Below are 24,636 nucleotides of genomic sequence, written 5' to 3'. Positions count from 1 at the left end.
GTTGCTGGTCTATGATCTACAGCCTGTTGGACTGACCTTGAGGAGCAAACAGACCTCCATGACATCATACCATCCCTTTATTTGTACTAGGGGTGTAACTCAATACAAATACATTATTCACAACAAACTGTTCTCATCAGATACAGTTCACTTGGAACCTGGTTCAGACTTCAGGAGAAAAATATTTTAGCTTCATGCAGTTAGATATGAAGCTAAACCTGAAGTGTGTCTGAATTTTTCTTTTATTAATCTCCATTGTATGTAATGGATAAGCAATGATGACGTCCCGCCCAGGACATCAGCGGAAAGGACAAGGTTAACGTTCAGTCTGAACTTTAAGATAGTTGGTGCTCATGCAATTGGACCGGGATGCTAAAAAGTATAGCTTGGCCCTGCTAGCATAGTTTCCATATCAAAATTTTTGGTAGAATCCAGACAACTCAGGGTAACTTTTATCGAAAGGCTTAGGAACAGAATTCCGTGTTGCAGGAGAAGGTTAGACACTTTGCCGTTCTCGACGGCAGTGGATACGATCCTTTAACATGACTGTGATATTGACCAAGTGTAGCAGAATCCAGATATTGATCAGTATATGCTGTTAGCCCCCCTTTACCCAATCCCACCCCCCACCCCCACTCCCACTCCTAGCATGCTGGTGTCAAATCACTCTGAGGTTTTTGCAAGTGCTTCTCAACTCTCTGAGGGATAAATCGGGGTGTCTACACCCCCCAGACTGTCCTCGACTGACCTTGTGCTAGACTCTAACTGGGTAAGGCTGCTGTGTTAGAGAAAAAACAGGATTCTCTCCACAAAACCGATCAGAGTTTGTCCCCGGGAAGTGATACACCGACAGACAATAATTTTTGCAGGGTTTATTGCTATATTCGGATAACTCGAGACTATAGGAGTCTTCATATTTTTATTATTTATCCCGTTTTGGTCTTCGAGTACAATCCCTTTAGATAGGAGCTAGCGTCTAGCATTACTTTACACACCGAAATGAAGCTGGTTTAATTCAGAGCTTTTCAAGCTCAACCTGTCATCAAGTACAAAAAAGCCTGTGCTGTGGACCTGTCTGACCATCTGATCCAGTGTTACACAACAGAGCATTATGAAGAGCCTTGGATGATGTGCTCATGAATTAACTCCAACTCTCACCATGAACTGCAGGAGCTGACTATAAAGCTGTACATAGACAGATCAAAGCAGATGCATATCTAATGCTGCAGCTCTTACATGATTTTAACCCCAGCACAGCCACAGTGTAGTTTAGATGCTACATAACAAAGACCTTTTTCCATAATAGAGTTTGACTTCTCGCAGCATGATAACCACAATTCTGTCCACAAAAGCTGTATAGACCAAGAACCTTAAATATGAGTGAGAAACAATGAGTAAAACCTCATTAATGATCCAAACTCTCCAATGCATGTTTTTAAAGATTTAACCAACAATTAAAGGTCTTAACTGCTAGATAAGAAGCTTGGATCATTTTGGAGCTTGATAAAAAGAGGATAAACGGATAAACCCATGTGACTTACAAGAAATTATAGATAGATTAAATTTCTTTTTTCAAAATGGTTTGGAATAAAAATTAAAATAAAAATGAAAATGGGCCAAAGAAAAAGAAATTCTATCAAAACTTCCTAAAGAGGTGGAATTAGATTTTTGGGATGAGTTAGTCTTTCAAGATAAGTCCAAACAAGCATACTGTACTTTATTTTTCATAATATGGGGAGAGGCATTTATAGTATTAGGTGTTAATCTCAACATAAAGCTTAAGATTTACTAATCCATACTTATTTTGGTCTTGATTACATTAATCATGGCAACCCAAGTCCCTAGTCAGTGCTACAATCATGAAAGGATCATGAGATCATCAAAGTTTCTTTGTTGAGATTCCTAAATATGTTCTCGGTCCTCTGAAGAATGTGATGCATGCAAAATTGATCAGTGTATATTAATAGAACAAGGGATAATATCCTATATAATTATATTATATCATGTCAAGGGAAAAAAAAAATCGCAGGAAAAAAAGCTCCTGACTGCCTGCATCATTTGTGCTATAGCGCTACGAAACACTCAAAATGTCTGACGTTTTCCAGTTGCTCAAATTTACGCTGAGGTTCACAGCCACCGACGTTCTCCGCCAGACCCCAGAGTGCTAATTACGATATTGTGCTCCAGAACCCTAGCGTTTGTTTTCCTCAGAGGACAGAGACATGGTTTAGCACACCAGGAGTGTGTCGCATGTAATCAGCGCATGTAAAGCAAAGAGAACGCAAGACAACACGATTCGAAATCCCAGACCTGCCGTTCTGCGTAATTAACGCGAGCGGGGACATATCACACATCGCATGCTCAAAGCCGAACGCTGAAAAGCATGAAGGTGCCATCTTCGCTCCGTCCTGACGGCTTCTGTCTTCATTTACACCCCATGTCATTTTCATGCATAAAGCATTAGAGCAAATGTAGCAGATGCCACAAAGCCTTTAGGCTATCATGAGGGACAACTTATTCCGCAAGCTAATGCCGCTAATAGCGCAAAAGAGCAAGGTCACGTTGACTGAAGTGCATGTAAGCACCTTAGCATGGACAAAATTTTCACTTTAATCTAATGTTCATAAGGCTACATAAGAACTACATAAGTGCTTTATGTCAACCGACAGAGTTACACAAAGGTTCATAACAACATTCATAATAGCATGTTAGGAAAACATTGTTCCCTTGAAAATGTCAGTAGCACTTGAGTTAAAGCCCATCTTCATGTACCTTCCTAAGCACCAAAATCAGTACTTATAATGCCTTATTCCAGAAAGCAGAAGCAGTCATGACACGTATTTGTCAGCAATCTTTACTTACGGGTCTTAGAAATGGTACGTAATTGTGTAGTTACAGTGCAATGATGGTATCGTTGTTTAAACTCATGATGTTATCATGATGTAATGATGTTATAATGCATCACAACACAATCTAAACTCAATATTTAGGTGTTATAATGCATCATAACTCAACCTTATTTTAACAACATCTGTCACTTGACACAGGTATTAAGTCAACTTCACTTAAAAACTTCCTTTAAAGGCTTACCTCTGTCAACTGACATAAGGTTGTCTTATGGCACATTATAGCACTGATACAGTCAAACTTCACTATATAACTATATTTAGCTTCATAATGCCTCATAATACAATTTAATGTCAGTTGGCATAAGTGTTATGCCTGTAAATATTTACATAGGTGTTCACCATTTGTCATGACAGGCTTATGTAGGTTTTATGTAGCCTTTGAAAGCTTTGGTAAACAAAATGTTACCAAACATTGCTTTACATCTTTTGACTTGTAATGCTGGACGTCAGCTGTTTAAAACATTTAAAACACGGACAGATTTACAGCATGTTGACATACAACAAACAGCTGTATTATAAAACATCATAAGAGTTATAAAATAAAGATCCAACAGTGGCAATAATTACCCTGTACTAATAAAATTGTGCCTGGTATCATTTTCCTCTAGCTGTTAGGTAACACGTGTTATTATGACGATTTTACTAATAATCTATGATGGTGTTATAAACTGTAATGACAGTGTTATGTATTTTATATTTTTACCCTAATTTAATGTTAATGTCCATAGACTTATGAGAGGACAATCGTTTGAGTGCTCTGGTGAGAGATGGTGAGAAACAGATAAGGCTGAAAAGAAGGAATAATAAAAGAGATGACTAACCTAACCCACCTGAGCTCGGCTCACACGGGTCGATATCCTCGTCATCGCTCGGACACTCAGCAGACGCCACCAACAGGTCATCCGTCGTCTGGGGAGGAAAAGAGAAAGAGAAAGATCTTCAAGATTAGTGGATGTGGTTGAGTATAATGATTTATGAACACATTCACGTGTTATAATGGATCCATAAGACATTATATACAGCATTATGATTAACTATGAATCATTATTAGACTTATTCATGTAAAATGTAGAATGCACAAAAAATGTTTATAGCTGCAATATCGTTTTAACGTAACAATTTTTAATTTGTTTCTGCGCATTCTACAACTTTAACTGTAACTATAAGTGGATAAAAAGTATGATGTGTCATTCTTTAATAATTAAAGAAGTAGAACTTGATTTGAACTGCATCCTCAGGGATGCCTCTGGCAATAACGAGTCTGGTCCTTCTTTATTCATATTCATTTGTATGCCTTGAACGTCTCTTAAAATTTTCTTTAAACAGCCAGGAAGCTATTAAAGAAAACCTATTGGAGACATTCGACCTTGCTTTGACCTTCAGTTCTTCAGCTGGTTAAAATAAAAATTTCATATCAGTCCTACAAACATTCAATCACTTGTTCTTGTGCTAACGTGTACCAACAGACACATGACAAAGTTTTACCTCCATCACCTTGTGGCTTAAAAATGGGCAAAGTTCTCTACTATGTGAGGAATTAAACATTTCAGAACAACTTTAGAGACACTTGGGCAGATCAAAAAACCAAACTTCTGGAACGTTTTGATACCGAACCAAGAGAAAAACTGAGCAAATTTTTGATTCTTCAAGAGATTCCACTACAGCTGATTTTCAAATAAATAGATACGTATATACAAGAATCCTTAGAGTCCTGTAATAAGTTCTCTGAGATAATCACTTCAATTTCTCTCCAGAAGATCAAAGATCGTTTAATCATCTGTTTACTTTGCACCGGTAACGACCGGTTCTGTGTCACAGAGACAAACGAATATGAAGGAAAATTAATTTACTCAGGAAGTCTTGTAACATAACCGGCGAAAGAAGCCCGAACAAACAATTCAGATCTCATAGAACATTGACTTTAATGATCTAGATTCTGTCATGCAAAGTCAACACGGAGGTAGCGAGTGCCACAAATCTGATTCAGTGACCCATCAAAATCAGCTCTATTGAATTAGCATCGAATGTGGAGTGCAGTAACTACCCAGAATGCTTCAGGGACCATTCTTTTAAGAATAGTGATTTTATTCAGGCCTCATCACGCCAAACCCTAACCTAATTTTGCCGTCCTTGGTGGAGGTGAAAGGAACGTCTAAAAGGTAAGGTTCTGGAGGTTGGCACAACCCGGGGGGGGGAGGTTTATTTTAGTACACCTTCTGCAAATCTTAAAGTTCTAGAGATGAAGTAGAAGGCAAGAGCCAGGACAGGAAACCTGTAGTCGAGTGCTAAGAAAATTCCTTAAGGGTTCTTTGTTTGTCCCTCTGGGACATCATCAGGAAAGTATTTAGAAATAGAAACTTTTGAAGTAAAGAACACTTATTCAATCAATGAAACATACAAGAACCATTTTTTTTCAAGAGTGAACCAAGTATCAAACATTTCACACACCTGAATAATACCTGATATAGGTACTAATATTTGGACATACCATACAACCAGTTCCACTATATGCTTGGTTCTTTAAATGTTTATTAATTCAGTCTCCATTAGGTTCTTAGCTTAACTTGCTTCTTAGCTTGCAAAAAAAGCTCAAGGTTTGTTACCTTTTGTTTAAGGTCCCTAAAAAAGCCAAAAGAGTTCTATTCTTTTAAAAATACGGTTATTCAAGAATTTACATAAGGATTAAGAATTTCCTAAAACACATCATATTTAGTCTTTTTTTAATTGGAAACACTTAGGGTTCTGAGGTATTGTCAAGGCTTTATAAAGATTCAATTGTAATTAATAGTTCTTACCTTACAAAATGGTTATACTTGGACCTGCCGTATTGGTTCTAGGGAGACAATTCCATATTTATGGTAACAGCCTTTAACCCTCTGAAGTCTGAGGGTATTTTTAGGGCCTGGAGAAGTTCTGTCATACCCTGACATTTGTGCTTTTTTCAGTTGCTTATAAAGACATAAATGGATAAAGTCTAATATCACTGTAATCAGCACAAACTGGACTACAATAATATGTGAGCAGCATGTATGTATATGATTGTGTTTTTGAGAAAACAATGTTTATGCGTAGTTAGTGAAAAATGAAATCTTTTAAATCACTTGAATAAGGCCAAGACTTTTGAGACCTGGATCTTGTAGCCTGTAGTTTTTGCTTCAAAATTATGTGAAAATCATCTTGTTTACTCGCTCACAGAAAACAATATATTGATATAAATTTTCTAACACACTTTTTGTTTGTAAAGGGCTTATGCGAGTAGGCGTCAACTATCATGAATATTAATGTGATTCACACCTGAGAAGACAAAGGCCCGCATAATGAGCTGCATAATGAGCCTTTCAGGCAGGTATGTGACTGAGAGAGGAGTTACAAGAAAGAATGTGAGGACAAAATAAATGTGTATATTTTTTGTTTGTAGTTTATTTGGAATATTTAACTATCACACAAAATCACTTTAGAAGTTAGTAATAACACAGAAGACACAATCAGGGCAAAACTGTGCAACAAAAAAAAGCCACTCTGTCACATAGTACCCAGAATTGAACAGTTATACATCTTTGTGCCACTCTAGGAAACAGTTCCTTTTCAGCTGAACACTCAAGTGAACATCACATGCCTGGCATTTCCAAGTAGTGTCCTGCCTCTTACCATGCTTTGCTTTGCAAAGCACACAGGTCCGGATTTCATGTACTGAGTCATTCCTGTGTCTCGGGACGTGTACGTGATTACCTGAATCTCCTCAGTTCATTTGCATATGAACAGCGCGCTCAGAGGGAGGCGGGAACACATTAGCTATAATTAGGCGAAACAGGAGAAACCGGACCACTCCTTACTTTCTTACAGAATAGATTATTTGTTGTTTTTTTTTGTATAAAAAACAAATAGATTATTTGTTTTTGACTTGAATTTGTTTATTTAAAAGTAGACATTTCAAGCTTTCTATTCATATATTTATCTTGTATTTGAGGCAAGTATTCGCTGAGATTCGGGTTGTTTTATTTATGTGTGTGTGAAGAGTGGTGACCGAGACCGAGATGGCAGAGAACGCACTCTGTTTATTTTCTTTATTCTACAAAAGCACAGTGTTTTGTTGTTATTATGTGTGTATACAAATAAAAGTAGACCATTTACAGATTCAATTGATGTATTGCTCTTGTCTGTACGATCGAAACTGAAAGTGTAATTTAAGTTCTTTTAGGCCTTATCAGGATATTATGCCACAAAACGCGTATACGCGTTCATCGACTCCAGAGGGTTTTAATAGGGAAACTCCTTGGTGTAGGGTTCTTCAAGGAACTTTTTTTTTATTCCCAATGTTGAAAGATTCTTCAAGGCTCTACATTTTTAGAAAAAAGTTCATAATGAAAGTTTGCCTTAAAAAAAAGGTCCTAATGGATACCATTTGATCACAAATCACTTGGTTTGAGGATTCTAATAAGAACCTTAAAGAGTCATGTGCGCACTTTCGTAGTAAAAGGTAAAAATGCACTAGTCACTACATAGGAATACAAAATTGATAGAGGGTTCAACATTACACAGTGGAAATCACTCTACATCTCCTGTTTTTTTTTAACCATCCCTACTCGTTTAATTGAATAAAATGGTACTGCTGATTTGTAGAAGACTTCAGTGCAGTGTTGGTTTTGCTGGAGGGTGTGTGTGTGTGTGTTTGGGTGGTCTCTCTGTGTGTTCATGCCAGAAGAAGAGGCTGCACTGGATGTAAATTTAATTTGCCATGCACAGGGCTGAGATACAGTGTCGCCCGTCCAGATGGCAAAGCTGGCGAATCCTGGAGCGCCACATCCATCACTTCTCCGATGTGATTTGTTTTTCCTGGCGGGAGATCCCGCTACACTGTGCCCAAAGACAGAGGTGCTGGATCAATATGGCTCTTCTCCCTCCCTTCATCTCACCACCCAGTTTTACTCTCTAAAATCCTTTGTAGCTTCAAAAGAAAGGACCAAGGTTTATCTTAAAACATCCCAGCTGTGTGTCTCACCTTTACACGGTTTGTAAAGCGATCTTAAACAAGCATACTTTTTAACTGTTTAATATTTCAGTAATGAACTTGCGCTTGAGTGGGTCCTTCACAGCTTCAAGGCAGATCACTTGAGATGAACAGCCTCACACAGCTACACAATTCTCCATCTTAAGAACGTTCTCTGACAGCTTCATTTGACCCGAATTACAGTCTCTGACCTGACTCATCAAAGTGATGACAATCCAATCTCTTTTTTTTTTTTATAAGCATGGCTTCAAGTTATAGACCTGCATAGAACATAAAGCCATGACTCAAAGCTCATGGGTTTTGACCTGATGACACTGGCGAACCTTTGAGTTTGATTACATTTCATTTTTATAGTGGATTCCACAGGAAACTTTATGGTTTTCAAAGAATTAAGACTTAGCACACAAATTGCGCATAGCCTTATGCTCCATTCAGTAGACATAAGTGTGTCTCAGTTACTTATGATTCTGAACTTCAGCTCATTTTTCATCTGTAATATCTCAGTCTCATAAATACAACTCAAGCTTTGTTAATTCCACTCATGTTTGCAGTCTTGCTATCTTATTCTAGGATTATCACCACCCACTTACAGGGAGAAAACTCTTCAGAGATCCATATTAGAAGTCTCACCAATTATTTATATACAAAACTAACATTAACCTAGATCAAAAGCAATCATGGGTTTACTTTCCCTGCAGGTGAAACCAGCACAACTTAGCAAGAGATCTGACAGCTTGATCTTTGACTGTGTTAAAAATGGTTAGAAACAGCTAGGTTTGCATTTCAGCAAACACTCGGTAGAGTCTTGAACAGGTCTGGCCTCATTAATCTGAGCAGTCCTGGCATACTGGGCCGATACTGCTCATTAATCTGCCTGGGCTCAAAGTCGAAATAAACGCAATGCGCTGTGCATTCAGAGATTAGAACTCCTCTGCTGTGTGGTTTCCATCTAATTTTGATGTACTTTGCAGCATTTTCCTTAGTGAGTTAAGCAAAGGATCTGTATCTCTACCTTCCTAAGATAAATGAAAGCGAATGGTTCAGGGGAACAAATTCAAGGCACCAATTTGAAAATATCAATAACGTGTGCTGACCTGGGAGGGCTGCATTGTGAAAGGATAACACTTTAGCCCTTAAAATGACTAATTGCTCAGAGAAAATCAATTTCTAAAAGCTATTTGTGTGGAAAAAAAGGGTGTGGGCTCGAGACACCACCACAATAAATCTTGCAGTATCAGTCATGACAATTGAAAATTAAAAGTTGAACTGAGGCTAACCTTGATTTCAACCGAGCCACGAAGGGCGTGATTAGAACATCCAGGTTTTCCTGCTTCAGGGCCAACCATCATCCCTGCTTACAACCCTGTCATGAAGTTCTTCGATCGGTTTAGATTGATAACCTCGGCTCTTAAAATAACCACAGCAGCCTTGTGTCTGAAAAGAGATTTTATGTCTCGGTAGGCTTGTTGTTAGCGATCCCGAACTGATCAGGTGAAGCAACCTTGACACACATGATCTCACCTCTTATCTGTGCCTGATTCAGATGCTTTTTGTCTCAAAGGACGTTGTTTAGCATAATTAGGACATTTAAATATAGCCTTCATGTTTATCCTGGGTAAAAAGGCTTCCTATCCTCTATTCCCTATAGTGCGGTATAAAGTCGGTATGCGCGGTAAAGGTGGAACGCTGTAACGCTTGTGAGTGGTGACCTGTCTCGCTGTCTCAGAGGACAGCGATGTTTCTCACCTCCTTCTGTCTCTTGTTTACTATCCAGTCTAACGTGATGAATGCACCCTGGCACACCAAGTGGTTCTTCTGAAGTAGGAATGAAAGTCAAGAGGACATCTGATGCACCTGAAGGTTCCTTAATTTTTCATCTTACATATTGTGGCAGATATATTTTCTGAGGTTTATTTTTTAATTTTATTTTGTTTTAACGTTTAGCTGAGGGTGATTTCACACAAATAAATTTGTTAGCTCAGTGCAAATCAGACCAATGTTTTTTTTTTTTTTTTACTATTTGGTTTGGTTTCTTTCCAAACTGCACAAAGTTAAATGAGCCAAAAAGGCAAATTGGCTGATGGCTGAAAAAAATCTTTAATTTCATTCATTGGCTTTTGTGATACAGTAATAAAAAAACAGTAAACAAACCTTTATCCAAGTGAACTTATCATCACACATAACCCAAACACTGAGAACACAGATGTGGAGGCCAATAAATGATTGGATATTTAAATTATATCATGTCATGCCTTGCAATTGGTTCAAATTTCCATAATTCACTGGAAGCATTTCTGCAGTGCTTCAGCTCTGCACCTTGGATAGGTTTGCAAAACATGGCTCAGTTTAGCAGCTCACCAAAAACCTACAGAAGGAGAGACCTATGGTGAAGGAGAAACTACTCAAACAGTCTAAACACTGCATATATACAAAGATGCCTTAAAGTTCAGACAAAGGCTTTGAAGAAAGTCTGACAAGTGAGATGCCACCAGAATGCATGTCCATAACCATGGTAGTGTGATTCAGGTTACCATCATCCATGTGTCATGGGGTCACCAGTGCATGCTTTGATGCAATGAAAGATGCTGACAAATTGACCCTGCTATTGCTTATTCAACCACATTATTTAGCTTGGAGCTTTAATTAATACCTCAGGTGTATGGTGATTCTCTAACACAGAATTAGTGATGCTATACACTGGCATGACCCTGGTATTCGCTCACTGGTTGAACATGACAAAGCACAAGAAGTGAAAAATGCTAGCTGATATCTCATGATATGAGCAAAACAGCAAAATAAGTAGGAGCACCATTGTGGCTTTGAGCGAATATTAAATCCTGAAGTAGATAGATATTACAAAATAGATTCATTTGGTGAATGTTAGCATCATCTAATGAAATTAGAATACAAATTAGAATAAGGATTTTCACAGATCCAATTTGGCTAAAAGCCTCATTAGAAATCCCTAAAGACACTGAGTTTGGCAGCTTGTAACCAGGTCAAACATGTATAAATTTATCTCATGCCATTTTCCTTTTCCATGGGTAGCACACATAAAAAACAGAATTAGAAAGCTTCGGGCCAGACATCTGTTTTTAGCTATCAGGTGTTAGCTGGTGTTCCTGGAGGGAGCGCTAGGTTGTGTTTTTATTTAAAACTAAGCAGCTGCTCGTTATCCTGAGGCTGAGCGTTAAGAATATGAGAAGAGAATAGCCTGCGGATGCTAACTCTATCTGTGCTGTTGTACATCTTCCAACAATCAAGCATCAACACACACCGAGCTTCTAACAAGGCTCGGATAACCAAAGGTGAAAAGTAATGGATCTTGCATGGCTTGAGGGAATGACTGTCACTGTCAGCGGGTCTCAAAATTAAAGGAATAAATCACCAATAATGCTAATGCTGCCAATTGTACTTCGGGCTAGCAGGGAGAATGAATCTCTGAAATCTCCCAAAGTTTTTTGGCATACTGGCCATTTCTGGTGAACGATTTCTCAAATTAGTTGGGAGATGCGTGGGGTTTGGCAGAAAGAAGGGTTGAATCAGCAGTTCAGTTTTGGGAGCTGTGAGTAGAAGACGTTAAGCACAAATCTCAGGAAAGTCTATGTAAGCAAGACCCTCAACCTTCAGCCTGCTGATTGGTCAAAAGATGCTGATTCATTTTCAATCCCAGCAGCTCTGACAGTAGTGCAGCGCATGCTAACAACTTACACCAGGACTTGTACCATAGATAGTCCACATAAACTTATTAAAATGGCAAAAAATGGCAGTTCTTCAATGTCAGTTCTTCTGTACTTCCGTGTCATCTTCAATAATAACATGTATTATTGCACTGAATTTCCGCCCTGCTTCAATAATTGAACCTGCGTGCTAATTCGCTTCCTCTGAACACCATCCATCACTCGTCGAGGTCCCCGAGACTCCGTCATACTACACTGACTTCTCTTGTTCCCCCGTACGAAGGCCTCGACTCATTTTTCTCTTGACTGCTTCAACATCATTAAGATAAAGCACCAAAAGAGAACCTAAATGAATCATTCACCTGGAATAGTTAGCCACATTCCTGCATTCACACCATGCTGAATTTAATCAGCCCAAGATGCAGAACAATCCGAAGACACAGACACAGCTGTGGAATTAAAAAAAGAACGACAGACGGAAAAAAAAGAAAGGGGGGACACATCATATCTGGTGGCTGATTGGAAATTCAGATTCGCTCTTTTCTTCCATCACAAGAAGCTCATTATGAAAAAGCAGTCATAGGGCAGGTGACAGGCTCGTACGTGCCAATGTAGATAAAAAGCAAAAGTCGCATCGCTTTCCAATCTGTGATTGGTTCCTGTAGCAGTTGAAATGTTTGTACTGATTATTTTTTAGTTTTTTTTTTTGGTGAGATAATCATCCGAGTTTCTATCGTCTCTTTGGGAGACAGGAGACTTTAACGGCGTCTCGGCAGTGAGCCGTCTAGTGCTTTACAAACATTATTTCACAGACGGGACGTAGGAGTTTAAACCCACTGAGACATGGAGAGAGACGGAGAGTGAGATAGAGGATGTGCGTAAAACGTATTAAAAATCATAAAATATAAGTGTAAGAATAAATAGAAGCATGTTAGCATGTTAAAAAAAAGCTGTAGCTGCATGTGAGCAGCTGGTTTGTACCCCATAAATTTTGTCATGATGTCAAATATCCCTGCTACTGAGGTCTCCTATAAGGTGCTGGATATTAGATATTAGTATTAAAGTGATTATGCTATCACAGGGTTTTTTTCTTTCCTGATCTCGTTGTGGCTGTAGAGAACAGATAAAGACATGCACACACTTCCCCCTACTTTACATGTGCTGTCATTTACACCATTATTCTCTGCGAATCACATGCCACACTCCCACTAGCTTTCACTGACAAATTAACGCTTTCTATTTGCGATTTTAGCAAATCTGGACGTGTCTGTGTCGAAAAGAAGAAAAAACAAAAATAATAAAAATAAATAAATAAAAAAAACCTGATAGAAAAAGTCTCAATCCTGTGTCTTAGAGCTTATCTGGTTCTTGAGTCGTACGTACTTCGGTATGGATCGAAGCATTCGTGAAAGATTTCAGACGTTTTTACTGAGTAATGACTTGGCGTCTGCAATAGACTGTATTTTTTATTTTTTATTGGGGGGGTATGATGAGGATGAGGCACCTGGTGACTCAAAATAGCACGGCGAGTTCTGCTTACTAGCCTATAAAACTGCTTACTACAAAACACCAACATGTTCCAAGAGCAGTATTAATATGGAACACACACGGCTCTAAACTGTCCAAAAAAAAAAAAAAAACCCTGAGTCCCGCCATCCTCAAACAAACCGCCTGCATTATTCATAGCGGCCGTGACTGATGAAGCCGCCTCCTAAAGTCTATTCAGCATTTCTAAGTAGCAGCAGGTGGTTGTTTATACGTTAGCTTCCTTCCCTTCCTCATTGCCTCTTCAACATTTATGATGAATACATTCTTTAATTGTAATGAAGAGTCCTTTTTTAATTTATTTTTAGCTTTGCTATGATGTGATCATTATTCAAAATCAATTCCGGGACCTCTGGGGGCTTCGGCATCTCACCTCCCCAGCAATCAGGAGAATCGATATAGCCCGGAGATGTTCATATATTTAACCTATCGTTAGACAGTTAGACAGCCGTGTCACAGCAGGGCTATAAATATACTCAACTTTAAAAAACTTTCACTAAGAAAAAATGCTTTAAAATATTTAAACCTTTCATTTACACCATCTGCAGTCCTGCACTGTTCATTTAACCTGATTGCTCAGAGGGCAAAATCGACTCATTTCCTTTTTCCCCCCAAATAATTCAATTATTTTGTATTTTTCCAAATTTAAGCACAGCACATCAATGACTTTGTTCAAAAAATGTTTTACGATGTCTACGATGTCGCAATTACTCAGATTTGTTACGTCAGGAGTTTCTGGCAGACTGTAAACAAATCCCAAGCAGACAGAAGTGTTCATAATACTGAAGCAAAAAAAAAATTATTTCTGTATTAACTGTAGTCCTGCATCATTACTCTGGTAAATGTTGCACCTCAAAATCCAAGATGGCTGACAGCATCTCTCTGACAGAATAAAACTCTTGGCAAACAAAGTTGCATTAAAAACCCTTCATGTTCGCTGGATGCACAAAAGGACCTTTGACAGTCATTTTAAAGTCATAACGGAGCGTCTCATTTACTAAAGTGCGTTACGTGTATATTATCAGGCGCTGGATTTGTCGTCGTGTCGCATGAAAGCGTGTGTTGTTTCAACATGGACCTGACGGACCTGTCCTCTGTGCCCTTAATGTCCTCGCTGCGACGTTAAATCCATCACGGACGCAATCGCGGTGTAATGAGCAGACGATGTGCCTGAGGGTGGAGTAAATGGGTGCTATCAGTGTTACCGTCACCACACAACCCAAATGGTGGCTATCAGTAGTCTGTGTGTGTGTGTGTGTGTGTGTGTGTGTGTGTGTGTGTGTGTTTGTGTGTGAGTGTGTGTGAGTGTGTGTGTGTGTGTGGCTGGGTATAGATATATAGCCGGATATGAAAATTGATGTATGTGGATATCCAGAAAAGACAGAAAAATGAAGAGACAAACAGGATAGAGTGTAATAATAAACTACACACGGATCCTCATATTCAGTCTAAAATACTACACAGCGATGAACACCAGGTTCAGACTGGATTTAAGTTTCATCACTGTACAAGGTGACGAGGTGTGTTCTTCATTTCAGACTGGACGAGGAAAAGCCTCTAACACTAGACTTAGAATAAAAGGTCAGATTTCCTTATGAACTCATGCGGAAAACAGGTCCTTATCTTCATCTTACTTTCCTCCAAAGATGAACTCAAGGTAATAAGATTAGCATGTTTTGTTTATACTTCACGATTGCTACTGGCATATTTCTAGCTAGTGTGTACATTATATGAGACTGACATGATTCTATACCGTCCTCCTATTGGTGGATTTCAGACTAATGCAGCAGCAGCAGCAACAGTGCTCGCTCACTCGCTCTCAGATTTCAATCACAAGACTTCGAGACTTCACTGCTAAAAGTTTGTTGTCATCCATCTTGGCTTGTAGTGGTGCAAAAATCATCTGATCTGATCTCACGACCAAAGAATTCCAAAATAAATTCAAATCTGTCTGTCTGTCTGTCTGTCTGTCTGTCTGTCTGTCTGTCTATCTATCTATCTATCTATCTATCTGACTATGGTCAGAGTTAAGGTTAAGGTTAGTGTTAGGTGTGTGTTTTATATAAATATCTGAAACAGAAAAGCTCCTAGACTCAAAGCCCCCTCAGCTAACCGGTCTCACAAATCACCCGTGCCGCGTCTGTCCCTGCTCTTTGACGTGAGCTCCCAGTCCCTCGCCAGGAGACACGGCTACATTCATCATCCTAATATAGTCACACTCCGAGCTGGAGATTAATGGCTGCCGGCTGCGATCCCGCTCCACACCTCACTCCGGAAACAGGAGCAGGAGAGAGAGCCGGAGCGGCCGAGGTTAGTCGCGCTCCCTGTCGTGCGTCGTCATTATCTGTGTTCCGCTCTCACGACGTGACAATCCTATCCCGTATCCTGTGCGTAATCAGCCATGCTTTTCTCACTGCTAAGTGTGTCAATGACACCGAGAGCAACTCTCATGGCAGCTCTGAGGGAAATAACCTTCAGCGATGAAAATTCCAGTTTCATTCCATCGTGAAAACAAGGAGAATTAATTCAAGTTTCTGGTATTTCAGACATTTTTAATGCAGATAACGTACCTCACTCGACACTAGAAACGGTCCCTCGAACTAAAATTAAACTCGCAGTCAATCAGCCGAGATAGAACATTTTTTGTGTTGTATGATTTGATTTTGACTCTAACGTGAAGGTGACAATCGGTCATATCTTAATACAATAATTCTGCAGATGCAATTAAAATTAAACTCACGTCATCGCAGAGAGCGTTAAAAGCATCTTTGGGATTTGATCTCATAACTTTCCTGAAGATCATACGCTCAGAGTTTTGGTCATTAACAAGCAGGTAGTATTTATTTATGCTCCTCGTGTAGCTTAAGATCGCCTCATTACTCGCACATTTACACTAAGTAACAATCTCATTTGTGAGCTGGTGATAAACCATCTGCACTTCCTCGTCCCACGGCTGCACAGCTCATTATATCATTTTTTCTTGCTTTTTTCCCTTCCTTTATTTCTCAATAATATTATATACCAGAAATTAAATAAAATATTTATTTTTCTTACATATAGAATATATTCAATAAAAATATTTATAAATATATTTTATTTATAAAATATAGAGTCTATGCTTTGAAAAATATCATTGAATACAAATATCATTGAATTAAATTATTTTATAAACAAATATATCATAATTTATATATATATATATATATATATATATATATATATATATATATATATATATATATATATAATATGATTATATTTTTCTATATAATATTTTTCCTAAATCTAATCCTGTAACATGTTATTCAAATTATTTTATATGATGCAAACGTAATTAAAATTATACAAAATATTACATGTTCCACTTTTTTTTTCATACAACAGAGGTTAATACCTTGTAGTCCTTCTGCTAAAAATTATTGGCACCCTCCATAATATGATCATAACATTTTTTAAATTATGTAAAATACAGAAAAGCCGTCTTTCTCTGTAATCCGTACTCGGGCATTAATACTGTACAGTATGTCCTGCATGCACACTGATTAAAGTTTGTGTTATAGATCGAGCAGTGTAGGATGTGGCTGTGGGAACTGGTTAATGAGAGGCTGTAGTATGTAATATTAAAAAGCCATGCACACGACCCACTGCGTGCAGAAATGAATCAACATTACGAACACGATATCAAGCAGGGATTCGTGAGAGCTGCTTTAAAATAGCTGGAAATGCTCCATCGCTCCTGAGTGCTCGGCTTTAAAGCTCTATGGATATCTATCTATAATTTTTTTTTTTTGTGTATTTATTTTAAAAATCATGGCGCCCCCTGGTGATCTGGAGGAGTCCTGAATGACAACGCCGCTTGTTCACTCGTTCGTCTCCCGCCTCATCACACTTTTATTTTTGTCCCCATTTATGTCCAACGATTCAAGTCTCCATCAACCCCGCTTTAGAAATAAGTGTAACCGAATGCAGACGTATAAAAACCAGCCTCAGGGAGCGAATTATCGTGACGAGGACTTAAAAGAATACATAAAAGTCCTTTTTTCATCTCTTCCATGCTGTAAAATCAGAAGTGTTAAATTATCACCTTAGGTACAGATCTAAGTCCAGTTTAGCGCCACAGCTGTTCGTTGTGTCTTCTGTTTTGCAGTCACTTTACACCAAGACAGGGGTTTTATCACCACCATACAGATGTTTATCTTTTTTTTTTGCCACACCTTTTCTTTTTTTAACCCCATTTTGCACGATGCACTGTTCTTCCAATTCTTTACATTTGGAGAGGAAAGGAGAAAATTGAGTTGAGGCTGAAATCAATAGTGCTGACGGACAAACTCCTACAGTACATGGGGCAAAAGACGAAGAAGATAAATAGTGTGTGTGTTTGTGAGAATGTGTGACACAGAGTGAGTGAATGAGTGTGTGTGTGTGTATGTGTGTGTGTGTGTGTGTGTGTCTGTGTGTCTGTGTGTGAGAGCGATTGTGTATGAGTGGCTGAAATCAATAGTGCTGACAGACAAACTCTTACACGGGGCAAGGAAAGACAAGAAAGATAAATAGTATGTATGTATGAATGTGTGTGAGTGAGTGAGTGAGTGGGTGTGTGTGTGTGAGAATGTGTGTGAGTGTGTGTGTATGAAAGTGTGTGAGTGAGTGTGTGTGTGTGAATGTGTGAGTGTGAGTGAGTGATTGTGTGTGAATATGTGTGCGTGTTTGTGTGTGAGGGAGTGATTGTGTATGTGTGTGTGAGTGTGAGTGTATATGATTGTGTGTGTTTGTGTGTGTGTATATATATGTGTGTGCGTGAGTATATGTGTGTGTATGTGTTTGTGTGAGGGAGTGAGTGACTGTGTATGAGTGTGTGTGTGCGTGTGAATGTGTGTGTGTGTGTGTGTGAGTGAGTGGATATGATTGTGTCTGTCTGTGTGTGTGTGTGAGTGAGTATGTGAGTGTGTGTGAGTGTATATGAGTGTGTGTGTGTGTGTGTGTGTGTGTGAGAGAGAGTGAGTGTACTGTATATGATTGTGTCTGTCCGTGTGTGTGTGTGTGTGAGTGAGTGAGTAAGTGAGTGTGTGTATGTGTGTGTGTGTGTGAGTGTATATGAGTGTGTGTGTGTGTGTGTGTGTGTGTGTGTGTGTGTGTGTGTGTGTGTGTGCGTGTGTGTGTGTGTGTGTGTGTGAGAGAGAGTGAGTGTACTGTATATGATTGTGTCTGTCCGTGTGTGTGTGTGTGAGTGAGTGAGTAAGTGAGTGTGTGTATGTGTGTGTGTGTGAGTGTATATGAGTGTGTGTGTGTGTGTGTGTGTGTGTGTGCGTGTGTGTGTGTGTGTGTGTGAGAGAGTGAGTGTACTGTATATGATTGTGTCTGTCCGTGTGTGTGTGTGAGTGAGTGAGTAAGTGAGTGTGTGTATGTGTGTGTGTGTGAGTGTATATGAGTGTGTGTGTGTGTGTGTGTGTGTGCGTGTGTGTGTGTGAGTGTATATGAGTGTGTGTGTGTGAGAGTGAGTGAAGCCTATATTAATTCTTACACAATTAGACCCCAATATCACTGCTGCAGTGTTTGTTTGACACTTAATGTAAAAAATGTCAGTCTTGAGATCAGGTTCATTTAAATTCTCAGCTCGATTCTGATTCAAACGTGTGCAACAGAAGAAAAAACTCCTTCCATCAATGTCAAATTCCTCTCAAACTTGCATCCAAATTAAATGTTTAGTATTCAAACACACTGGATGAGGAGAAAGGAAGAACATTAGCAGTAGCGCTATCTCCCTTAAGCCTAAATCATGGAAGGTGAAAATTGTGTTAGCAAAAAAAAATCAACAATTGATCAAAGTGTACAACAGCACATTCATTTCTGAACTCGTTTTTTTTTTGTGCTTTCATACAGTGTTAAGCAGAATTCTTCCAAAATTCACTACACCTGCTCACTACATAGGGTAGAATACTGATGTGTGCACTCCCTAGTGCACTAAAACTCAGACATAAAGCGACTCAGTAATGAATGACTGAAATTATTAACCAGCTCTGAGTAAGATGTGTTGGAAATTGTTAGAAAAACTAAGCCATGTTGGAAAATGAATCTTAATACTAATGAATCAGCTGAAATGACTCAACTCAAATAAATGATTCAACCCACACAACCTAAACTGCATGACTGCAATCAAATGACTGAAATCAAATGACTCAAGTTAACAACTCAACTCAAATGATTTGAATCAAATGACTCAGCCCACAAAAACTCACCTGATACAAATCAAATGACTCAACTTAACTGACTCAACCCACAAACCTCAACCCATATGATTCAAATCAGTAACTCTCAACTCACATTACTGAACATCTGTGACACAACAACTCAACTCTATTGACTCACATGGAAGTGACTCAATAATTAAATTTAATTGACTCATAACTCAACTCAAATGACTCAATTCAGACGTCTGTTAAAACATTTAAACATTAAAGCAATTTATTAAAAAAACATTTAATGTGTGAATTATTATATATAATTGAATGATATTTAAACTTTTAAACAAATTTTAAAATGTAAACAATGTTGTCAGCACCATGTACTGTTTGTCTACTGATTTTGAAGCCTGAGAAATCGTAACAATTAAAATGTGGATTTTTTTGCCTTTCGAATACATGAATATTATTAAAAATCAAAATAACACTCAAAGAGTGAAAATCATTGCAATCAGGCGCATTATGCAGGAAAATCACCATCACATCACTGTAAGCCATTTCATACAGAATCCTGCAGGAAAAAAATGTGGATTTTTTTTGCCATCGGTTCTGACTTTGTTTCTCTGCCGCGTGGGAGGCAATTTAGAAGGCCATCGCTAATCACACACGGGGAGGCGGCGATGAATTATTGATGTGATGTGTGTGATGAAAGATCTGAAACGCCATCAAGGATGCCATTATATTCGGGGACAGGGAGCAAACAAACAAACCACCCCTCCCTCAAACACACACACACACACACTACTGCATTGCTATGAGGAAATTGAGAACAAGAGAAGAAGGAAAATCCAAGAGGGTATTGACACGTCCTCTGTTAAAACCTCCGTCTCTCCTCCGAGCAAACACTCCACACCAGGAGAATGAAGAGAGAGTCTGAAATCTTCCCCCTCTCTCTCTCTCTCTCTCTCTCTCTCTCTCTCTCTTTTTGTTGAGCAAGCAGAGTCAAAATAAGAACTAAAATATTACACTTCATCACTAAATCACTAAATTTCTAATATCCAAACACATCTAAACCAATAGAATCAATATTATCACGAATATTATATGTTATCAGTGTCTAATACATTAGCGTTTCTATGGTAACAGCTCTCGGGAACAGGGACCTATAATTGAAGGCTAATAACGCACATAAAAAAACATGCTATGCAACAAAGAAAGACATCTTATTGTTGATATGGTGAGGTCTTGTGTAAGGAGATGATTATTTAATGCTTTTTTTATTTCATCTTCATGGACAGAGGAGTTTATGCTTTGCTTTGCGGCTTCTCTGTGACATGATAAGCTGCATTTTGTTTCATTTGCCTCAACAGAGTTAAAAAAAAGAGTATGGCAAATGACTATCTATAACTTAACATTAACTGTAACTATAAAGAGATAAAAAAACACAAATATTAATTGAGCTCTTTCTCATACGTTTCTATAGTGATAAAAAACATGTTGTTATGATATGATGATGGAAGGAGTCTCCAGTGTTAGCATTTTGTAGTTTTACTTTAGCATTTCTCTTCTACAGTAGGTTTCTATTCTGGTCAGGAATCTCTGCAGGGTCTACTGCAACTTGCTGGTCTTCGTGGTGAATAGAGGTGCAAAATTTCACAGAAAACATAAAACCACAGTGAGGAAACAGGAGGTAATCATCAATTTGCCTCGTTTGCTCAAGTTCTTTGACTTTGACTCGGTGTGTCAGGGCTCTAACAAGCAGACTTGTGGGTTTTATTTTGTTGTTTTTAAACGAGTCCACTGAATTGGTGTCAGGATCCTGCAGTAGGTGAGAGTCTCCTAATTGGCTGTTCAGTCGAGGCACAAAACAAAGTAAATCATTTCTCAACTTGCTGCAGAGAATGCTGAGCTGGTTGAATTCCAGACCTGACAGTGGAGATATTTTGTCCGTATACATTCAAAGCTCCAGACTACCACAAGGATGGACAAATCTAACGTTTGTGGTTTATGTTTTAGTCACGATGAGAAAGTTAAAGCTAATGTTATATCCTCAGTCCCATCAGGATTCCACCGTTTAGCAATTGCAGAAATTTCAAGCAAATTCAAATATTTTCAGAATTACGACAAATTCGATTCGAGACACGTCATGTGACATCATCACAACATGCAGAAAGCTAAAGCTCTTTTCCATTGACATAGAAAATCAGCACATATTTGTCATCACTAGCGGAAGTTTAAAAGAAGAATCCTGTTTTTGATTTTGGCAAAAAAATTCTATTAGAAATTTTGGGGAAAAAAAAAGCCACAAAATCAACATTTGTTGCTGCAACAATCATAAAAACCTCTGAAATCCTGTAGGGACTGAACCATAACACAGATAACTTGTTAGCTACAGTAGCTAAGTGCATTAATACACAAACAGTGAAGTAGCATGATGTAAATTTCCATTCTGGCTAGCGTCTATAGTGTCAGGTTACAAAGTGCCTCACATCAGAGCGTCAACAGGAAGTGCTTTACATTTAAAAATAATATAATAATCATCTAAACTTTTTTTTTAAATCTAAAATCATTGAGGAATATCACTTCCTGGTATACTGACTTAATTCCTTGTTTATCCTTTTATTCAGGAACAGATCAAACGTCTATGTCGGCCATCAGCTTTGCAACACTTCACAACACAAGCCATTCTTGGTGACTGAAGAGGAAGTTCTTTGACTTTGCCATTGTGTGGTATGTCCCTAACAAGCAGGGTCCTAGGTCTAGTTTCTGTCCTTCTTAGCAACAGCATGCCTTCAGCATGGAGATGTACATCCATCTACTCAGGCACTGTTTGCTGAGTTCCCAGGCTTGCCCCAATTAAGGATCAGAAAGGACCATTAGGTCGATGCGAACGTGTTGTTCACCTGCTATACCTTCAGAAGAACGTTCCACGTGAGCTACAACATGACAACCAGCTTCTATTAAATAACGAGACGAGGAATTATTTACACAGAAATGTGTAAAGAAGATGGTCAAGGCCGCTTCTTTTACTCTTCTATCAAGACTCCAGGACACGTCAGCAATGGCTGTTGCAAGATCATCAGACAGACGCGAGATGGATTCAGTTATCTTTCGTTTAATTTTTGTCTTGTACTGCATCCAAGGGAGCTTTGAAAAACATAGCAGCTTGCTAATTATGTTCCTTTGGCTAATGAATAGAGTCTTGGAAAGAAGGTTCCATCCAGCATTACCGAGGGTTCTTTGATTCCTGTTCGGTGGGATGTTAATAATTAATTCAATTCAAATCAAATATATTTGTATAGCACTTTTATCAAGGGACATTGTCTCAAAGCAGCTTTACAGAACATACATTTAAAACAACACATAATTCAATACTGGCTGACTTCAAGAAACATCAAGAAGACACATCTATGGTCTTGGTGGAAACCATAATCTGGGGGTTGCTTCAACCGAACTACGGTGCAGTATCACTCTCAACTTATGGGACTGGTTGAATATTATAGAACATGTAATTCTGTACTGTATGTTTATACGCCATGCTTTCACTTGAGTGTTGGTACAAACTAAAATAATTTAAAATAACAGCAAGCAGGTAAACCCAGTACCCACCATTTTGCAACCCAGTACCCATCAGTCCACATTTCAGGAACGAATTTGAATATACAGTTATAAGCCCCGCCTCAAACAAGCCCTGAATCAGCAATGTAGACGTAAATATTAAGTGAAAATGGAAATAAAGTCTCCTACATTGATTCCTCCACCATTCTCCTCTATCCCCTTTATTTCTATTTCTTGTAATGCATCCGAGATAGCTTTGAAAAATGTCAGACTGCTTAGCTAGAGATCTGTGATACACATTTTAAACCTTGGGGTAGATAAGCGCCCCTAAAAGAACCATCTAAAAAAGCAATTTTGTAGGTCTTGTCACATCCTTGTGTCCTGGGGTCTCACAGATCTAAAGATTGGACATATTGCTTTCTCAAACGTGTAACACATAGAAGAACATAGCACAGGTTTTGCCCCTCTGTGTGTCCATATGGAGGACGTGTGCCCCCTTGCTTGGCTCCTCCTGAAGGACAGACCTTAGCGTGACTCGGACCGCAGAGCCAAGGTGTTGAGGGGTCGCAGGGTTGAGATCTGGCTTGACGGATGATGCTGGATGTGAAGTCAGAGACCCTCTGAGCGGGAAACGCCACTCTGAGAGACAGAACGCATCCATCACAGCATCCCCTTCAGACACGGTGATGAGAACTGCCCTTCACAAACCCACTCACACGTTTACACTCGCTCTCCTGAAAGACTCTGCAGCTCTCTACATTCTGTTCTGTCACTAACGACTAATCGATGGTGCGGCTAAAAGACGTTAATGGACTTGAAGAGACTTTTGAAAATTACTCAAGTAAAACAGCATGGGTGGTAGAACAGAATGTTTTTAATGGACTATTCATTTTTCATCTTCTTTTTGACAATTCACATTCTGACTGTGACGTCTGACTCTCATTGGCTGATGTTCCTTTGAGATAGTGCTCTAGAAAGAACGTTCTTTCCTTTGCCTATACAAACCTTCTACATAAAGCCCTTACAATCAAGGCTTTGTTCCAAGTAAAACCTCTTCAGTAAGCTAGAACCCTTAAAGATCCGAGACTTTCGATGGTTGTTGTAGACACCTGACATCCCTTCTAGACAGTAAAACCTCATTAGGAAGCTTTAGTAAAAACACAAAATTATGCAAAAATAATAAAAGTAAACAAAATAAATCTTTGGTCTTGGTGATTTGTTCTTGGTGGAGGTTCGGGAAAAGGGATTATTGATATGGGACCTTAAAAGGTTCCAGGTCAAGCTCTAGGTTCCTTATCAACAAGGGTTTCACGTAGAACTCTTTTGGAAAGGGGTTCCTTGAGGGTCCTTCCTTGTTTCTATTCAAGAATTGACATTGTTCTAGTAGTAAAGTCTTTTTTCACTATTGGAATGAAAACCCTGTCATGGTCTGTGTTGTTCAAGGATGTTGTTCATGGAACCTTTGTTCAGCTTGCTACAGGTAACTCCCGGTTCTTGATTATTTTCTTGTTACAACATGTTCGACTATTGGATAAGGATTATTCAACATTTATTCTTATTACCTACTACATGAAAAACACAACCAGAAATCCTTTATCTCACAGAAATTTAAACCAAAAGCCACATCAATCGAGTCGTCTAACATTTATTTTATTTTAACAACCCAGTAGGTCATTACAATCAAATACAAATATCAAAACTAGCACTGTGTGGTGCATTGCAGAGGGATGGACTGCTTTAAAAAAAGGTGACAACAG

At 38.7% G+C, this 24,636-nt stretch overlaps 1 protein-coding gene across 14 annotated transcripts in view; it reads right to left on the bottom strand.

The window, feature by feature from the left end:
* Positions 1–24,636, bottom strand: part of LOC132841682 (neurexin-1a-like) — a 261,155-nt gene that overhangs the window by 16,484 nt on the left and 220,035 nt on the right. For 8 of the 14 annotated variants that reach the window (XM_060864110.1, XM_060864118.1, XM_060864113.1 and 5 more), the window contains one exon: positions 3,731–3,818. In XM_060864110.1, the coding sequence (XP_060720093.1) occupies positions 3,731–3,818 (88 nt within the window). The remainder of the gene's footprint in view (positions 1–3,730; positions 3,819–24,636) is intronic. The other 6 variants (XM_060864111.1, XM_060864119.1, XM_060864116.1 and 3 more) reach the window with 1 other exon arrangement.

This window comes from Tachysurus vachellii, chromosome 2 (genome assembly GCF_030014155.1).
Source record: "Tachysurus vachellii isolate PV-2020 chromosome 2, HZAU_Pvac_v1, whole genome shotgun sequence".
Lineage (NCBI taxonomy): Eukaryota > Metazoa > Chordata > Actinopteri > Siluriformes > Bagridae > Tachysurus > Tachysurus vachellii.
Note: the sequence above shows the minus strand (reverse complement) of the source record. Positions and strands in the feature narration are given on the sequence as shown.